This window comes from Hyaena hyaena, unplaced genomic scaffold, assembly GCF_003009895.1.
Source record: "Hyaena hyaena isolate Hyena2069 unplaced genomic scaffold, ASM300989v1 scaffold_6, whole genome shotgun sequence".
Lineage (NCBI taxonomy): Eukaryota > Metazoa > Chordata > Mammalia > Carnivora > Hyaenidae > Hyaena > Hyaena hyaena.
The window spans coordinates 7,123,855-7,141,503 of record NW_024080638.1 but is presented as its reverse complement, the minus strand read 5'-3'; the positions used below and the strand labels follow the sequence as shown (position 1 = coordinate 7,141,503).

General features: G+C 49.6%; 1 protein-coding gene across 3 annotated transcripts in view; it reads left to right on the top strand.

The window, feature by feature from the left end:
• FKBP15 (FKBP prolyl isomerase family member 15) overlaps window positions 1–15,596 on the top strand; it is a 54,323-nt gene extending 38,727 nt beyond the window's left edge. For 2 of the 3 annotated variants that reach the window (XM_039239892.1, XM_039239877.1), the window contains exons 20-28: window positions 3,702–3,873; window positions 5,905–6,041; window positions 8,275–8,430; window positions 8,955–9,107; window positions 10,096–10,218; window positions 10,794–10,901; window positions 11,167–11,840; window positions 12,660–12,756; window positions 15,015–15,596. In XM_039239892.1, coding sequence (XP_039095823.1) covers window positions 3,702–3,873; window positions 5,905–6,041; window positions 8,275–8,430; window positions 8,955–9,107; window positions 10,096–10,218; window positions 10,794–10,901; window positions 11,167–11,840; window positions 12,660–12,756; window positions 15,015–15,092 — 1,698 coding nt within the window. In that variant the 3' untranslated portion in view covers window positions 15,093–15,596. The remainder of the gene's footprint in view (window positions 1–3,701; window positions 3,874–5,904; window positions 6,042–8,274; window positions 8,431–8,954; window positions 9,108–10,095; window positions 10,219–10,793; window positions 10,902–11,166; window positions 11,841–12,659; window positions 12,757–15,014) is intronic. The other variant, XM_039239885.1, reaches the window with a different exon arrangement.
• The last annotated feature ends 2,053 nt before the right edge of the window (window positions 15,597–17,649 follow it).

The following is a 17,649-nucleotide window of genomic DNA, read 5'->3' as shown; positions in this document are numbered from 1 at the left end:
GAACCCTTGAGATGCTTGATTAAACTACATTTTCTTGGGGCGCCTGGATGGCTTAGTCGGTTAAGTGTCTGACTTTCGCTTAGGTCATGATCTCACAGTTTGTGGGTTCGAGCCCTGCATCGGGCTCTGTGCTGACTGCCAGCTCAGAGCCTGGAGTCTATTTCAGAGTCTGTGTCTCCCTGTCTCTCTGACCCTCCCCTGCTCATGCTGTCTCTCTCTCTCTCCTAGAAATAAATAAAAATATTTTTTAAAAAAATACATTTTCTTAAACTTTATCTTGAGATTCTAATTCAGGACATCTAGCTGAGGACTGAATCTGAACTTTTAAAAAGCTCCTTTTGATTCTGACACACAGGCAGCTAGGGGCCTCGCCCTTGCTGGTGAGTTCTTTTGTGGCAATTTCTGGACGTGGCAGCTGGGCACCTTTGTTTTTAGTAACTTCGCCATGTGATTATACTGGGTATCAATGGGGGTGTGTGTGTGTGTGTTCCAATAAAATTTTATTTACAAAAACAGGCAGCAGGCCAGTTTGGCCCGTGGGTCAGGGTTTGCCAACCCCGTGAGTTAGCTTATTAATCCACCCACGTGATTCATATTGACAAACAGAAACATCTGGCCCAGTGCCTGTAACCTGGTAGATGTTCTGTCCGTAATAGCAGAAACATTAGTAATAACACCAGTGGTAGCAGCTGCCATCTGCTAAGCACCCACCGAGTTCTAGGCCCTATGCCTCCACAAATCTGAGAGCATCTCTGGGGCTGAGTATCGTGGGTTTTGTAAGCGGGTACCAAGTACTGCAGGCCTCACTTGGCCACTTTCATTCCAATGAAACATTTCAAGGCTCGACTCTCCTGTTTTTCTTTTGCTTCACTTCTTTCTTACTTAACTGTCGCCCCTGTGAGAATTCTCCTAAAGGGAGATAATCAAAGTCCTTTCATCCCTGGAGGCGGTTCTCTGCCCTCAAGCTCACCTCAGAAAATTTCGGCTGAGTGCTCAGTGGATATTTGGTAAATGGAATTCATTCTTTTTTTTTTTCTGTGACAAGGTTAGTATTTCCACATAAAACCCCAAACTAATGCAAGAGCTGTTGGAGGTCACTTGGTTTGACCTTCTTGTTTTATAGAGGTTCAAACTGCAACCCAGAGAGAGTCAGAGACTTGCCCAGGACCTCACTTCCAGTCAGCCATGTCCTTTTTCTTTTTGTCAAATTGCCATTTCTCTTTGGTACCATTTTCCTGCTTTTAACTTGACTGCTCTTGTTTACTTGTTTTTCTCAATTCTTGGTTCCCCCTGCCTTTGCTTTCCTTTCCTGTTACTCATCCCTTCACTGTTTCCTCTGCGCACACACGTGTATTTGGGTGAAAGTATTACTTTTCATGCTTCTAACAGGTGTTTCTATGTACAGCCCTGAACTGAAAAGAGCTTTTGAGTGACCTTTCACTCTGCTTGTCCTTTGGTGAGAGAGGGACCATGCATCCCACTGCCTCCCCTCCAAGGATGTTCAGCCCTTCCTGTGGCCTTAGCTGCTGCGAGACCTCTGTGAATGGCCCTCACTCTGATATTTATGAACTCTCGAGCCACAGACAGACATGAAGCTCTGCGGGTGCTGTGTGAGCTCAGGGCCCACTAGGCCACATGTGGCAGGACAATGACTAAAACTTTTCTTCTCACATGAAAACCCCTCTTTCTCTCTGGAACTTCTAGATACCATTGTCCTCTGTATTTAACAGGTAAAAACCCAAGGCTACTGCACAGCAAAAATACGTGCCTTAGAGCTCACTCCAAAGGTCTCATAGTGTTAAAAAAAGAAAAAAAAAAAAAGTTATTCAGACGCTTACTGAAACAGTAAAAAGACTTTATTCAAAACTGTTGCAGAAGGAGAGAAAGATTGGGCTCCTCCAGATACAGTAAGGGCAGATGGGAGATTTATAGCTGAGGAGCAGAGTGGGGGTCAGTGCCGGAAAATCACTCAGAGGAGACATCATGGGTAGGGGGATTCTTGGCTAAACCGACCTGGTAGGATTCTTGCTAATGACAGGCCAAGGACTGAGATACCAAAGGTCGAGGATGAAGAACTTGTTCAGATATCAAGGGGAGGGTGTCTCTAAATCCTAAGAATTTAGCAGGATTCTTGCTAAAACTAGGCTGGGCAAGCCACAGACAGGATGCCAGGCCAAGGTCAGGGGCTCAGAGGAGTCTGACTGAAGTTTGATCAAGGAGAAGGCCTGTGTCAGTGGATTCTCAATCATTCATAGCCTGTTTCTTTTTATCTTACATACACTTTTAATTTGCTTTATTTCCCCCACCTTTAGGAGAGCCAGAATATCAGATTTTATTTTATTTTTTAAACTTTTTTAAATGTTTTATTTATTTTTGAGAGAGAAAGAGAGAGAGAGGGAGGCAGAGCATGAGCAGGGGAGGGGCAGAGAGAGAGGGATACACAGAATCAGAAGCTGAGCTGTCAGCACAGAGGCCGATGTGGGGCTCGAACCCACGAACCGTGACATCATGACCTGAGCTGACGTCAACACTTAACCAACTGAGCCACCCAGGTGCCCCCAGAACATCAGAACGTGAGCTGGAAAACCAGTAAAGGCTTTGGGAAGTTTAAACCTGCAGGGCTGCGGGAAATACTGTAAGAAGAGACAAGTGACAGGAAGTAATAGAGCAGACAACTATAAACGCACAGGTGGACAGTGCGGGAGCAGTAACAGGAGCAGCCGCGTAATAGTGCAGGAGACACGGTCCGACCACAGGAATACTGCGCTGTCCAAAAATCAAGACTGGTCACCAGCCAGTAGCCATTCCCTGCCTTTCCTGTCATCTCATTCCTCCTCACTTTGATGGGAGCACATCAGTTCCGGTGACGAGGCTGTGGTGTTTGTCACTGGTTTACCGCTCTATTTCACTGGCCGTCCTCTTCTGTCTCCCGCCATGCACAGACTGTCATTAGGGGGCTCTGCAGGGTAATGACCGTGGCCTCACCAGATGTTACTCGAGCAGCCCAGGGCACCGTTGGCAATACGTTCAGCACTCAAAAAACCCGAAGCGTTTCCTTTTTTTCCCTTAGCTCTGTTCTTCCGAGAACTCGCGGCACAGTTGCGCTCACGTGGCCGAGCTTTCTGTCCTAATACTGCCGGTGGTCAGGACCGCCAGGGAGAGACTGGTCACTCACAAGCGGAAGGCTGTTGAAGGCATTCAGTTTAAATTTTAAAAGATCCTTTTCTTTTTAAAAAAAAAATACATGTTTATCCTGGAAAAGTTAGAAAACGAGCAGGGGTACCATTTCTCATGTATCAGATTGGTAACATTGAATAGCAGGTTTGGCTCAGTCCCCAAAGTCTTCTTTCATAGTCCCGTTCTTGATAGTTACCTGTAGGATAGACGTTTCACAATTTGCTTAATCAAGCCCATTTCCCAGTATTTTATTTTCCCATTCTTCTGCATCCGTAAACAATCTGCATTGAAGATCTCATGGCAAAATGTAATTTTGCCTAATGCTTCCTAAGGACAGATTTCTGCAAGGGAATTCCTGGGGCAGAGACACGTATTGAAGGCTCACTTTTGGTTTAATGCACGTCGAGGGTGCCTTCACTCCCTTCCTACCAGTTCAGTCAGCATAGAGTGTGGGCGGTTGGGTCATCACTTGGTGGCCAGGGACACTCATGTTTGAAGTGGCATCATACTTTGTTACTGTTCAGGCCAAGGTGACAGAAGAGTTAGCAGCAGCCACCGCGCAAGTCTCTCGTCTGCAGCTGAAAGTGACCGCTCACCAGAAGAGAGAAACGGAGCTGCAGGTGCAGCTGACAGAAAGCTTGAAGGAGACTGACCTCCTCAGGGGCCAGCTCGCCAAACTGCAGGCAGAGCTCTCAGGTGCGTCCTCGGCAGAGGGGCTGGGACCTCTGCCACTTAAACTTAAGGAATTGAACTGTGGGGCACCTCAGTGGCTCATTCAGAACAGCACGTGACTCTTGATCTCAGGGTCGTGAGTTCAAGCCTCACATTGGGGTAGAGTGTACTTAATAAATACTACTACCACTACTAATAATAATAATAATAATTTAAAAAAGGAATTTAATTGTGTCCTTCCTCCCAATCCATTTGGCATGACGCTCATGAAGTTTGTTTGGGAAGGACTGAGGCAAAAATGAAAGGAGGCCCGACTAAACCTACACGGTTGCTGGACATAAAGGACAACTAAAGAAGGGACTCCTCATCTGGATGGACCAGCAGCTACTTTTCTAGTTTGTTTGGGCCAGTGTTGCCTTCACTGCCTTTGGTGCTTGTGATTGGCTCATGGCCCTGGAGGAGTTCATGGGTTCCTCCATCTTGTGACTTGGTGGAAGTTGAAGGGAGAAATGCTTCCTGTGGCGGTTGCCTTCTTTTTCAAGGGTGGATTCCAGCCCTTCAGTCTGGCACTTGAGGCCCCTCCAGCTTGGCTTCCTTCCTCTTAAGTCGCTCAGTTCAACTTGGCTCTAGACACCCTGACCCGCCCGCTGCGGCGTCAGCGCCTCCTGTGCTTCTCGTCTTGTTTTTTCTCCCTGCTCTTTGGACTTGGTGTGTCCACTGTCACCAATATTTGCCTCTACTTCTCCAAAATTTATTCTTTCAGAAACTTTCCTGTTTTTTTCCCTAGAGCATTTGATTTCCTTTAAAATGCTTTATATCTAAGCATGTTATTATGCCCATTATCAGAGTTAGCCTTAGATCAGCACAGTCTACACGTCCATAATCCCTCCCGGAATACAAGCCTCTGGAGGACGAGGATGGTGTTTTACTCATCTTTGCAAAGTCCTTTCCTCCCAGTTAGCGTTAGTTCAGTGCCTGGCACAGAGGTGCTGCTCAAGGCACGGGGCCATGAATAGAGGATTTGTGAAGACCAGCGAGCCGATCCACGCACCTCGGCGGACAGAACAAATGCGGAAGGCCCAGACCAGACCGGGGGTGGGGCGTGGCTGGAGCAGCTGCGCAGCTGGAAGAAGCGAAGTGTGCTTGTCTGCAAAGAGCTAAAAATGCTGATGTTAGTCGATAGAGTGATACCTTGGAGAAACCCCCTTCCCTTTCAGAGCATCCCCTGGGTGCACCGAGGGGCAGTCTGAGATTTGAATGTTGTGCACGTATCTTCTTTTCTGCTTTGGTGATGCCCTACGACAGTTATTTCAAAAGCGCCCTAAGGGTCTCAAAATTTTCCCAACAAACGTAAGTTTGAGGCATTACGTCTCTAAGAAATATTACAAATAGCTTTATTTAAGCATTTATTTGATGTTTTAATTATTATTATTTTTTGAGAGAGAGAGAGAGCATGAGCTGGAGAGAGGGGCAGAGAGAGAGAGGGAGAGAAAGAGAATCTTAAGCAGGTTCCATGCTTAGCACAGAACCCATCACAAGGCTCCATCCACAACCCTGGGATCATGACCTGAGCTGAAATCAAGAGTCTGACGCTCAACTGACTGAGCCACCCAGGCGCCCCTATTTGATGTTTTAAAAGCAAACTCTGGGCAGAAAGTCCCAGCTACCAGGAAGGTTGGGAGTATCTTACCCGGACGGTGAGACAGGGCATGGACTAAAGCTAAATAAAGATGGGTTCAGCGTGTTGAGCCGATGCAATGGGATTGTGGCATGCTACATTTCAACAGTGGTTTTGGACTGCTTCAGAAGCTTCCTTTCAGTTTTGTGTGCAGAGAAAGTGACGCACACAGAAATGAGCGTGGGTCGGTGGGGGAGTTGGTTCGTGACCTGATAGACCTTTTGCTGGTCAGTGAGGTGGTGCCGAAGGGAGTGAGGGCAGGGTGCTCTTGTGGCCAAATTGGGAGACCGTGCGGTGCAGCTCTGGAGGAGCAGCCAGGATACCCGATGCCTCTGAGCCCTGGTTCAGCGGCCAGTCTCTCTGTTGTTATATCCCAGAGCTCCAGGAAACCTCTGAGCAAGCACAGTCCAAGTTCAAAAGTGAAAAGCAAAGCCGGAGGCAGCTGGAGCTCAAGGTGACCTCCCTGGAGGACGAGCTGGCAGATCTTCGAGCTGAGAAGGAATCTCTGGAAAAGGTGAGTTCTACTAGCGAAGTTTCTCTGTTGGACCCAGGTGGCCAGGATCAGCTGTTTAACAAACATTTTTCATTTTCCTTTAAAAAAATTACAGTAGCATGTGTTCATTGAAACAAATACAAGTAATACAGAAAAGTATGAAATCAAAAATAAAATTTATCTTTTATTCCTCTCCAGTCTCAAGCATTAGAGATAACAACTATCAACAACACATGGTTATCCGTGCAGGTTGTTTTCTGTGTGTATGAAACATGAACACCTGCACTTAAGCATACATATATGTACACTGATCATTTTTTAACTATAACAGGATCATGGGGAGTGTTGTTTTTTTTTTTTTTTTTTAACATCGTGGATGTTATACTAATAAGAATGAGAACTTTCTCATTCCTTTTAACTGCAGCATAGTCTACTGTGAGGTTATACCCTAATTTATATATTCACCTGTTGATGGATATTTATATTTCTATTTTTTCACAATTTGAAGCATTGCTTCTGTAGACATGCTTGTACTATAGAGTTATTTTTTGTGAATTTATTTGAGCATCTCCATAAAATTGATTGCTTGATCACAGGAAATGCTACACGTCTGAAGTTTTAAAATACACATTGCCAGATTATTTTTGAAGAGTTTGCCGGCTTACACTTCCAGCACTGTGTAAGCCCATTTCTCTATATTCTTTCCACCTCGGCCTGTCTCCATTTTTCCAGTCTTTATAGTCTGTTAGGTACAATATGCTGTCTTGTTTTAATATGTAGTTTTGTTAGTAAACCTTTCATATATTTAATACTTCTTTGTATTTCTTTTGTAAATTGTCTTTTTAATGTCCTTTGCTCTTTCCTTTTGTAATATGAATTTGATTTATGAACATTATTGAGGGTGTTAATCCTTTGTCCCTCATAGATGTTGCAAGTGTTATTTAGTATTTATAGTATCTTTTGTTGTGTTAAAGTTTTTAAGGTCAACCTAAACTAGCCCCATTGAACAAAGTGGGAGCATTCCTCTTTTTTTTCTCTGTTCTTGAACAGTTTAAATTCAAAAAGAACAAACTAGGTTCCTGGTGTAATGGTTAGCACTCCGGACTCTGAAAAGAACAAACTGGTTCTGAGATTTCTATAAAACTCTTTTGTAAAGCCTTTGTTGCCTGGTGCCTTTTTAGGGGATAAGTCTTGGTCTTCGTTTTCGATGTCTTTTATGACTTTATCAGTTTTTTTTTTTAACCTAATTCCTTTTTTTTTTTTTAATTTTTTTTTTTTATTTTTTTTTTTTTTTTTAGGAGAGAGAGACACAGAGAGACAGCGTGAGCAGGGGAGGGTCAGAGAGAGAGGGAGTCACAGACTCTGAAACAGGCTCCAGGCTCTGAGCTGGGAGTCAGCACAGAGCCCGACGCGGGGCTCGAACCCACGAACCGCGAGATCATGACCTAAGCAAAAGTCGGACGCTTAACCAACTAAGCCACCCAGGCGCCCCTTTTTAACCTAATTCCTTCTGGGTTTGTTTTTTTTTTTTTTTCTGGCTATTTTCAGTTTTTTATTATTACAGATGTCACTACAGTGACCACCCTTGTATCACAGTTTTTGTGGACGTGATTTATTGCTTCCTTAAGATAAATGGCAATTTGTGAGGTTTCTGGGTGTGTATATTCTGAAATCCTTTCACAGGACTGCTAAATTGCCATCCAAAGAGAGAATACCTGTGTATTTTCCTACTGGCAGGTATGAAAGTGTCCACTTCCCTACACCCTTACCACTGTTAAGATGTTCACCATCTCTTAATAGAATACTAGGTAAAACCATTCTTGTTTTCCTTACTTCTTGTCACAATTTTTCTCACCCAGTAGCTGAGAATGTGAAATACAGACAGAAAATTAAATTTATTTTTTTTATTTTTATTTTTTTAATGTTTATTTATTTTTGAGAGATTGAGACAGAACGTGAGCGGGGAAGGGGCAGAGAGAGAGGGAGATACAGAATCCGAAGCAGGATCCAAGCTTTGAGTTGTCAGCGCAGAGCCCGATGTGAGACGTGGGGCTCGAACTCACAGACTGTGAGATCATGACCTGAGCCGAAGTCAGATGCCTAACCGACTGAGCCACCCAGGCGCCCCTAAATTTAACGCTGAATTGTTTCCAGAAGGACCCAGCAAGGTCCAAAACTACCACTGGTGCCACCACCTTCTGCACTGATCCTCTGTCGGACAGCTGGAGCTGACCCTGGTTCTCTTGTCCCTAAGAACCTCTCTGAGAGGAAGAAGAAGTCCGCTCAAGAGCGCTGTCAGGCCGAGGAGGAGATCGATGAAATCCGCAAGTCCTACCAGGAGGAAATGGACAAGCTTCGGCAGCTCTTGAAACAGGCTCGGGTGTCTACAGATCAGGCCGCTGTGGAGCAGGTAACGGGGACCTGAAGCCCTTTGGGAATGTGCCCTGAGAAGAAGGGATTTACTGGGGAATCGGTCAGGGAAGCCAGGGACAGTGGCGGGACACACCTCCGTCTCTAGTTCAGTTGACAGAGGCCTTTCTCCCCATAAGTTCATACATTCACATTTGTGTGTCTGTTTAACTGCTGACTGAATTTGTGCCCTCAGTTTGGTCAAGACTGTTTTTTCTGAACCTGTAAAGGTTCGGGCTCAGACTCTGAAGAGTATGATCCAATTAAAGCCCTGTCCTCTCGTGACCTGTCTGGACAGTCACACCTTTATCTGGTTGCAGTAGCTTTTAGGATCCTGACAACCCATGACATCTGTGTACCTAGGTTTAGAAAGCACATTTACTTTGAAAGGTATCAGGGTCTTTCAAATCGTCGTCTTCCTGTGAAGTCTGGGCTAGTGGATTATTCTTTTTGCCTAATGAAAGATGCGCTTCCCTAGCCGCGACTGCCCTCCCCCAGGACCCGGGGATTACATTCTCTTGGTAGCTGTCTCTTGTACAGGCTGAGCTGCAGACCCAGTGGGAGGCAAAATGCGAACAGCTGTTGGCCTCTGCCAAGGATGAACACCGGCAGCAGTACCAGGAAGTGTGCGCGCAGAGAGACGCCGGCCAGCAGGAGCTGCTCCGCCTTCAGGAAAAGGTAGGTGTTTTCCTTGGGCCGGACAGCTTAGTCGGCACAGTTAATCTGAGGTGAGCGGGCTGAGGCTTGTAAATCCTTCTCGCCTGAAAGATGCTAATAGCTTGAAAACCAAAACCGAACCACGCTTGCTCAGTTCTCCGGTTTATCAGTAGTCTTACTGATTTGGGATGATAGGTCTGTGACCTAGAAAAAGAAAAGGCAGCACTAGTGTTCCGGAAGGTGCTTAATTCCATTATTTGATCATTTATGAAGCAAATCTTTATTGAGTGCCAGTTGTACTCTAGATTCTGCGTTAGGGAAAGGGCTTACAAAGAACTCTGCCCTCAAGAATCTCAGCCAAGAAAGGGAGGCAGAGAGAGACAGAGATCAGCACTGAGTGCTGGGAGGCCCAGAGAGGAAGTGCCTAAGAGAGCAGAGCCAAGAAGGACAAGTAGCCTCGGGAAGGTGAGGAGGGCGGCGGCACAGCCTGGGCAGAAGCACACGGATGGAATGGGGCGTGGGTATGCTGGCATGCCTGGCATAAAAATGACAGAGCTGGAAGACCGCGTAGGGCCATGGTATGAGAGTCCCCACATCTGGAGGTCACTCTCCTTCCTTACAGTATCTAGTTGAAAATGTTGGACCCAGAGGCGATGAAGGCAGTCTTACAGGTGAACAGGCTGCTTCTAACGACCGGTGTTTATATGTGTGCGTCCCTGGACTCATCTCCCCCCTTTTCTCGTCATGCTCTTGACCTGGTTAGAACAGTGCGAGTGGCCCTACCGAGGAAGCGGAGATGAAATTGTGAGTTGAGTGAGTTGAGGCTGAGTGACGAGGAAATAGAATGCCCTGAGTCAGCAGGCCTGGGGTGGGTGGGTTCTGTGGACACCCGCAGACCTTCCTGAGGTTAACATGGTGCTTAGGTCGCTTCTCGTCCTCCTGTGTGTCCTGACTTGGACCTGGCAGTCCAGGCTCCCGAGGCCATGGCCACGGTCTGGTTGTTTTGCAGTGTCTAGCCCTCCAGGCCCAAGTCACAGCCCTGACCGAGCAAAATGAACAGCCCTCCGGGGTCCTGGAGAACAAGGCCCGCGTGTCTGGGGTTGCAGCTGCTGCCGCTGACCCCTCAGAGAAGGTGAGTGTTTCGAAGAATCAGCCTAGGTCGTATCGGGGTCGATGAGCGTAGCAGGCATTCAGTGGCCAGTTTGTTGTGTTGATAGCTCTATTTTCTGACTTTAGTGATACACCACTTGTCTGGCTTAAGTCAAAATTAACCCTTTGGAGCTTGGCACTTTGGTGGCAAACCCCAGAGGGCCATATCCTGAGGTTTTGACAGATAAGGGAAGTGCCTCTAATTCACAAGAGTGAGGGGCGTGGCCAGCAGCCGGGACCACTAATCCTCACAGCCCCGGCAGCTCCAGGTGGCCACGGTGGGAGGAAGCAGCAAGAAACGCTCTTTCAGCAGTTGTGGGCACACGTGCCACAGCTCACCTGTCCTTAGCAGCCCTTCCAGCAAACGCTGCTCCTTATTTAACTTCGTTCCGCACAGGGACAGCCTTCGGCGTCTTGGTTCACGACCAGCTGCTGCCCGATTGGTTCCAGGAGGCCGCGTTTCCGCGCTCCCAACCCCTCTAGGGTTTCCGTGTGCCCCTTAATCACTCCGTTCCGGTGGCATACGGTGTGTTGTGCCCCCCTCACGTCTCCACACAGGTCAAGAAGATCATGAACCAAGTGTTCCAGTCCTTGCGGGGAGAGTTTGAGCTGGAGGAATCCTACAACGGCAGGGCCGTTCTGGGGACCATCATGAACACCATCAAGGTGTGGCCGGCTGTTGATTGTTTCATTGAAGCGGGTATCTGGTTGCTTAAGTACCTTCTAAGGGATCATAAATTTCAAAGGTATTCAAGACCGGCCATCAGTACATGGGATAATTGGAATGGCTTTTATCTGGATAGATAAGGGCACCTCCTGTGAGAGGAAGATAGCTGTGTAGCTGTGTAAATAGGGACCAGGGCCAGAAGCCATAGGAGTGCGGGCTCTTTTCCTGTTAGTGATCATCTCCTCCTCCTTGGCTTTTGAGCAGATGGTGACTCTTCAGCTGTTAAGCCAACACGAGCGAGACAAGGGACAGAGCAGCAGTGAAGAAGAGGAGGAGGACGAAGAAGAGCGGCCTCGGCGACCTTCGGTCTCAGGCAGTGCCGGACCGCCTGCAGCGCCCCTGAGCAGGGAGACGCAGGAGCCCCCCTCACTGTCATCGGAGCAGGCGATCCGGGGGGCCCTACCCCCGCCCCCTCGGGCCCTCCCTACTCCCCAGGAAGGGGTACAGGGAAGGGATGGGGAGCCCTCAGAAGCAGAGGCGCTCCCAGAGATAAAAGAGGTGTCCCTCTCACCTGAACTGACTGGTATCCCCTCCCAGAGAGTTCTGGGGCCCCCGACCTCAGTTCCCCCTCTGCCTCCGGGCCCTGTAGTCGTGGACTCTGAGTGCGAGGAGACGCTTGCTGCCAGCCCACTGGAAAGTGCCTGTGTCGAGGAGCCAGAAAGCTCCACGAGACCGTCCCTGACTTCACACCCCAGGAAGGGCGACCCGCTAGACTTGGGGTCCGGAAGTCCCGGAGAAGAGCCTCAGCCTCCAGAGCTCAAGGAAGACAAGGATGTCGCCAGCCCTGCCGTTCCCTGTAGGGAGCCGGGGGGCACAGAGGCGGGTTTTCCAGTTGTTGGAGCAGCAGGCAGGCCCGGCCACTGTTCTCAGCACACCAGGTACGTCTGCGCAGCAGTTTCCAGAACAAGGCGGCTGCATGTGCAGGTTGCTGCTGGTTTTTCTAGGGCTGATAACTCGTCCTCAGAGATGGACTTTCTGATTCACTTCTTCATTCATTTACGTAATGTGAGAGGCTCTGTGGTTGGCGCTGTGATCTGGTGGTAGGTAAGACGGATTTGGTTCTTGAGTTAAGGAGCTTATAGTCTAGGGGAAGACAAACAGTATTTATGTATTATAGACGTAGGATAAGTGCTTAAAAGAAGAAATTATTATAACAGAGAATAAAGGGGGAATTATTCTACTTTAGATACAGAGGTTAGGGAAGGATTCTGAGAAGGCAATGTTTAAACTGGGACCTAAAGAATGGAAAGGAGCCTTCAATGCCAGGAGTGGGAGGAAGAGATTGCAGAAAGCAGGAACAGCACATGCAAAGGCCCTGTGGTAGGAGGGGACATGATGCAATCACAGAACTAAAGAAGGCACAGTAGTTAGGAGAGTGGTGTTAACCCAGGATTGGAGCATGAAGTAGGGAGCATGTGAGATTTTGTATCACTCTTAGAAGTTTGGACTTTAAGTACCATGAAAAGCTATTAAAGGGATTTAAGCAAAAAAGTGACACGGCCTGATGTCTTAGTTTTAAAAGGTTATGCTGGCTGTAGGTTATGAAAGGAGTCAGGAGCACTAGAAGCCAGCATGGAGGCAGAAGGAGTCCTGGGTGGTCACCACAGCTACTGAGTTCTTTCCTCGTGTGGGCGCCGTGGGCTGGGATGGGAACAGCAATATTGTCTATGACTTGATTTTCCTGATTTTTCCTTCAGTCTCTCTGGGGATGAAGAAGATAAACTGTTTAAAGAGGCAACTCTGAAAGTTTCAAGGCCCAGAGCACAGCCTGACGAGGAGGATGAAGATGAGGTGGTAAGGGAACCCCAGGCACTGCCGAGTCCTCACGCCACCACCTGGGAGCCCTTCCCTGCTGGCTCTGAGAAGAGGACCGGAGCCTGTGGGTGGCCCACGCCCTGGGCTCTGTGCGCAGCGCCCTGTGGGAGCAGGCTTGGGGCCGGGAGGGGGCAGCTCTGTAAGCAGAGGGGGGATGGGCAGATACCACTTTATTCCTGAAAAGGGGGCACAATCTCCGTCCACGCGGGATTGGTTTCTACTGTCAGGGAAGGAGGTTGCGCTGCTCAGTCGCGCACCAGCACGCCAAGGCCTCGGGTTCCCACAGGGCTGCTCAGAGACTGCGTTTACAACCAGAAGGGACCCGGAAGGTCTTGTCTTGCATCCTTACTCGTAGACAGAGAAACTGAGGTTCTGAAAGGTGGTTTACCTAAAGCCACGGGGTAGGGGGCTAGTGGCAGAGCCGGCTCCTCCTACAGCCGCCTGTGTCTGAGCCTGTCTGCTTCCCCAGCTGCTGCCTTGTTTTGTCTCCACAACACCCTGGCCAGAAGACAGCCTCGCTCTGCAGAGCTCCAGGGTGGTAGCTGAGGGCAGCTTGCCCGTGGAGCCTGGGTCAGAGCCCCGATTCTCGCATCTGTTGTCCCCACTGTGCGACGCTTACTGTCACTAGGACACTAGGACGTTCAGCTGCCCTCATGGGGATGTCGCCAGAGGAGGCGTGGGTGGACCACACACACAAGCCTCAGGCTCAGCCTGTCCCAAGGACAGAACCTGCGGTGGCGGCTGGGGGCGTGTGTTCTCCCCCCACGTGTCAGCCAGAGTGGGCCGTGCCTTTTGCCAGAACGCCGGCGAGTGGCAGAGCCAGGAGTGGGCTTGTGTGTACCAGAACACTTCCGTCCTGCTGCTCCTCCGGGACGCACGCCGTTCCCCCCACCCCCCCAGCCTTCTTCCCAAGGATTACATTTTCATCCAAGGATTCTGCATGTGAATGCTGCACTTAGAAATAAGAACAAAAACCAGTTGAGCATCCCCAGCATCTGCCCTAAATATCATTGGAGTGTTTAATTAGCAGTATATTATAAGTATTACTATGAATACTGTCAAGTTCCTTCCTATTTCCGGGGTACTCTGAAAACCTCACAGACATTCTCACTGAGTCGCCTACTAATGCAGTGAGATAGGCGCCTTTATCCTGTTTTATAGGAAAGAGGACTGAGGCTCGGCAAGTTTAAATAACATGCTCAAGGTTACAACGCTGGTGAATGGAGAGCCCGAATAAAACAGGAGCAGTGGGCCACATTTTATTCACTACTCTCAGAGTTTAGAGATTACGTAGTTGATGCCCAGAGAGAGATACAGGGTCTGTTAGCTGGTGGTGGGGATGGGATCAGCTCCGGGACCCCTGACGGGACCCCTGACGCATCATGCTGCCTTCTGTTTGGCCGGTCCTATGAAGACCGACCCTGGGCGAGAGTAGCCCAGAGCAGGAAGTGCCCTAGTAGGGGGTGGTCTGTGCGGGCCTTTCTCCAGCATCAACCCCTGCTGTCCCCATGGGACCGGGTCCCGCCAATCCAGAAGAAAAGGCCGGGAGCTCAAGTCATGACAAGTAGAGGAACTTCCTCCATAGCCTGTTAATCCCCCTTTCCCTTCTACCTGGGTGGGGGGGCAAGGAAAGGGCCAGTGAGATCAAGGTTGTGACCCTGTCCTCCTAGGCTTTCTTCATCTCTCGTCCTCTCTTGGATTCTCCACTTGGTAATGTGGCCAAGCCTCCGAACTCCACTCTCTCAAGTGGTGGGGTCACGTCTAGAACCAGACAGGCCGCCAGAGGCCACAGCAATGTTTTCTCAAATAGAGCTGTGTTCTTCCCAGCCTCCCTTCGCCTTCCTGCGTCTTGTGTCTCCCCTTAGGGCTGCTCTGCTTCTCTCTTCCTCCTGCTCTCCCATCTCTCCCCTGTCGACCCTGCTTTTCCCACACAAAACTGTAAGTCACTGCATGAGAAGAAACCTGTCCAGTCAGTACACATGTCTCAAATAAATGACAAAGTTAGCCAAAGCTGGTCTTCTCGTGTCTGTGTTGGAAGACTGCCTCCCTTCTCTGCCTGCTGGTCTCAGCTTTATCTGGAAGCCCAGGTTTGCTGGCCTCGGGGTTGACTGTTAGTAAAACCATAACCAGCACCCTCTTTTCCAACACGGAGCCGGGTTCACTTCCCCTCACACAGGCAGGAAGGCCATCTGGTGCAGGGTCCAGTGAGGACTGACTACTCTTTCCTGTTTTGGCAGAGCTTGAAGGGACGCCCGCCCCCAACACCCCTTTTTGGAGATGATGACGATGACGATGACATTGACTGGCTGGGATGAAGCCCCATAAAACTGGTGCAAAGGTTTCCCTGAGCACGATTTTGCACAGCCAGCCCCGGGTCTAGACGAGCCACAGGGGGAGGTGAAGGTGAGCGTTCTGAGGACAGCAGTGCAGATATCTGAGTCTGGCAGCTTCTGAGCGCCCCGCCCGGCTGGTCCGAGAGGAGCGTGAGCCTGTCTTCACAACGCTGGGATCCCGCCTCAGTGTCCCGTTGGGAGAATGGGCTAGTGGGTTGCCTCCAGCCAGTCACCTACGAGAGTCCTGTCCTCTCGCGAGCTTTTTATTCTCTTCACTAACTCAGACTGATCTGCCCTCTGATGCTCAACTGTGCACCAGCAACAGGACCTGTCGCCTCAGGGGAGGTCTCCCTGGTGGCACCCAGGTAAACAGCCTTGCCTGCAGTCCTGGGACATGTATCTTTTCTCTGCCTTAAGTCTGATACAAGAGGTCGATGAATATTTGAAATTAACAAAACTCAAATAAACGTCTGCAATGAAACTTGACACGAGCTCTTGGGGAGAGATTGAATTTGGCTCTGAGGCAGGCCGCGCTCCTCTCTGGGGGTGTCAGGGGAAGAGTTGTAACAGACCTGGCTCGGTTAACACGCAGGAAAGCAGTGTGACACTCCCTGGGCACCCCGGAATTCAGGCTTTTAAGGAAGGTCACCACTCTGCTGTCCCCATTCGTCCCGGCCGCATGAAGGCTAGGGGCATCGTGGTTATCTGAGAACCCGTCATTTCATCTGCTTGCTCCAGCCCACTGGGTCCTGCACCCTGGGAAGCCATGCATAGAAGTGGGGAGGGTCCAAACGCTGCATTTCGTCATGGCACCAGAGGGACTGACCTTTCACTTTTATTAAGTTTATTTATTTTGAGAGGGGTAGGGAGGGTAGAATAGGGAGAGAGAATCTCAAACAGGCTCCACACTCCGTGCAGAGCCCGATGTGGGGCTCAATCTCACGACTGAAATCGTGACCTGAGCCGAACTCGAATCAGAAGCTTAACCAACTGAGGCACCCAGGCGCCCCGGATTCTTCTCTTTGAGAGCAGCTTCCAGGGCCGGGACTAATGCCAAGAAGAGTAGTGACAAAGTATACGTGGTCATTTTACTTATTCCAAAGACCATGCAACCAGTCTTCAAAAAGAATAATTTTAATAAAAACGTCCCCCGGTTTAAAATGTTTCTAAGAGAAGCTCCTGAGTTCCGATGGCCCGACACCATCCTTTGTGACGACGGCCCCTTTGGGGCTTGTCTGCCGTGAGTGGGGCTGGGGGGCGGAACTACCGTTGACTCGGCTCTGTTGTGGAGCACTTTACGCAGACTGTCTCTTCTCCATGGCCCCTGCAGAAGACAGTTACCCCATTTTAAAGAGACTGAGGCTTGGAGGTAAATTACCGTGTCCGAGGTCACATAGCTAGGAAGCAGGAGAACGAGAATTCTGGTCCTGGCAGGCCCGTTCCAGAGCCCGGGCTCTTGTCCACCACGGTGGTGACCACCACTGGGTTGGGAGGAGAGGGTGGTGGTGCCGGTCAGAAATACAGGCTCCTGGGCCCTGTCCCAGATCTCCCAAAACAGAGTCTCTGTCCTGTGGTGGTAAGATACACAGCACAGGCTTTTCGGTCCCCGCGGTCTACAGTCATAGCCTCGTGCCACTGGGCATCGGGTGGTCTTAGCCAGTTCCCTCTTAGCCTCCCCTCATCTGATGAGGGGACTCGGGCCAGGCTGCCTGGCCCTGCCTCCTGGCGCTGCCACTCACGGGCTGGGTGACTTTCTTGAACTTCTCAGTGCTCAGCTTCCTCTTTTCTAAAATGGAGTTTCTACCGTGTCATGAAGGTTAAATGAGTTAATACTGCAAAGTGCTTAGGACCCTGGCATGTAAAAAGCACTAGATAGGTGTCTGTTCCAAATTTTTAAAAATCCAAGATAGAGAAGGTGCCACCTCTTGTGACTTGGGCCTGAAGCACGTCCACATGCTCAGTCTTACTAGCTTCTCTGGAGCATAGGTTTTCTAAAAGCCCTCTGGGCTATTCAGGCCCCATGCGTATTACGTTTTGAGACCCTATCAAACCAAGGAGGGTGCCGGTCCTCCATGGAAGTGCTCATCTCCGCAGTGCCCTGGGCGCTGGAAACCTTCCTTCCATCCTGACACAGAGCAGCCTGCCAGCTCCTGCTGAGGTGGGGAGGTTGCACTGGTCAGTACTGAAGGCGCCACGTACTTTCTGTCGCGGTTTCATTGTAAATTAAAAAGGGGGGGTTGATGTACTTTTGCTTCTGGCCTCGGGGAGAAGGTGCTTCTCAGTCTGTGTGACAAACTGTTGTCTTTCTCATGGGGCAGCCTCCGGTCAGTATTTGTTGTGAACATAATGACTGTCGGGAAGCTAAGGTTGCGGGGTGTCTGCCTGAGGGCACGGCGTTTCAGGGTTGGCTTCCCTGAGCACGGAGCTGTCTTCATAGCAGATGGACAGACTGCGTGCCGGGACAGCCCTACAGCGGCACTACCAGCCGCATTCGCCCCACTCAGCTCCTGCAGTGATGGGGTGGCGTGTGCTTGCTGTC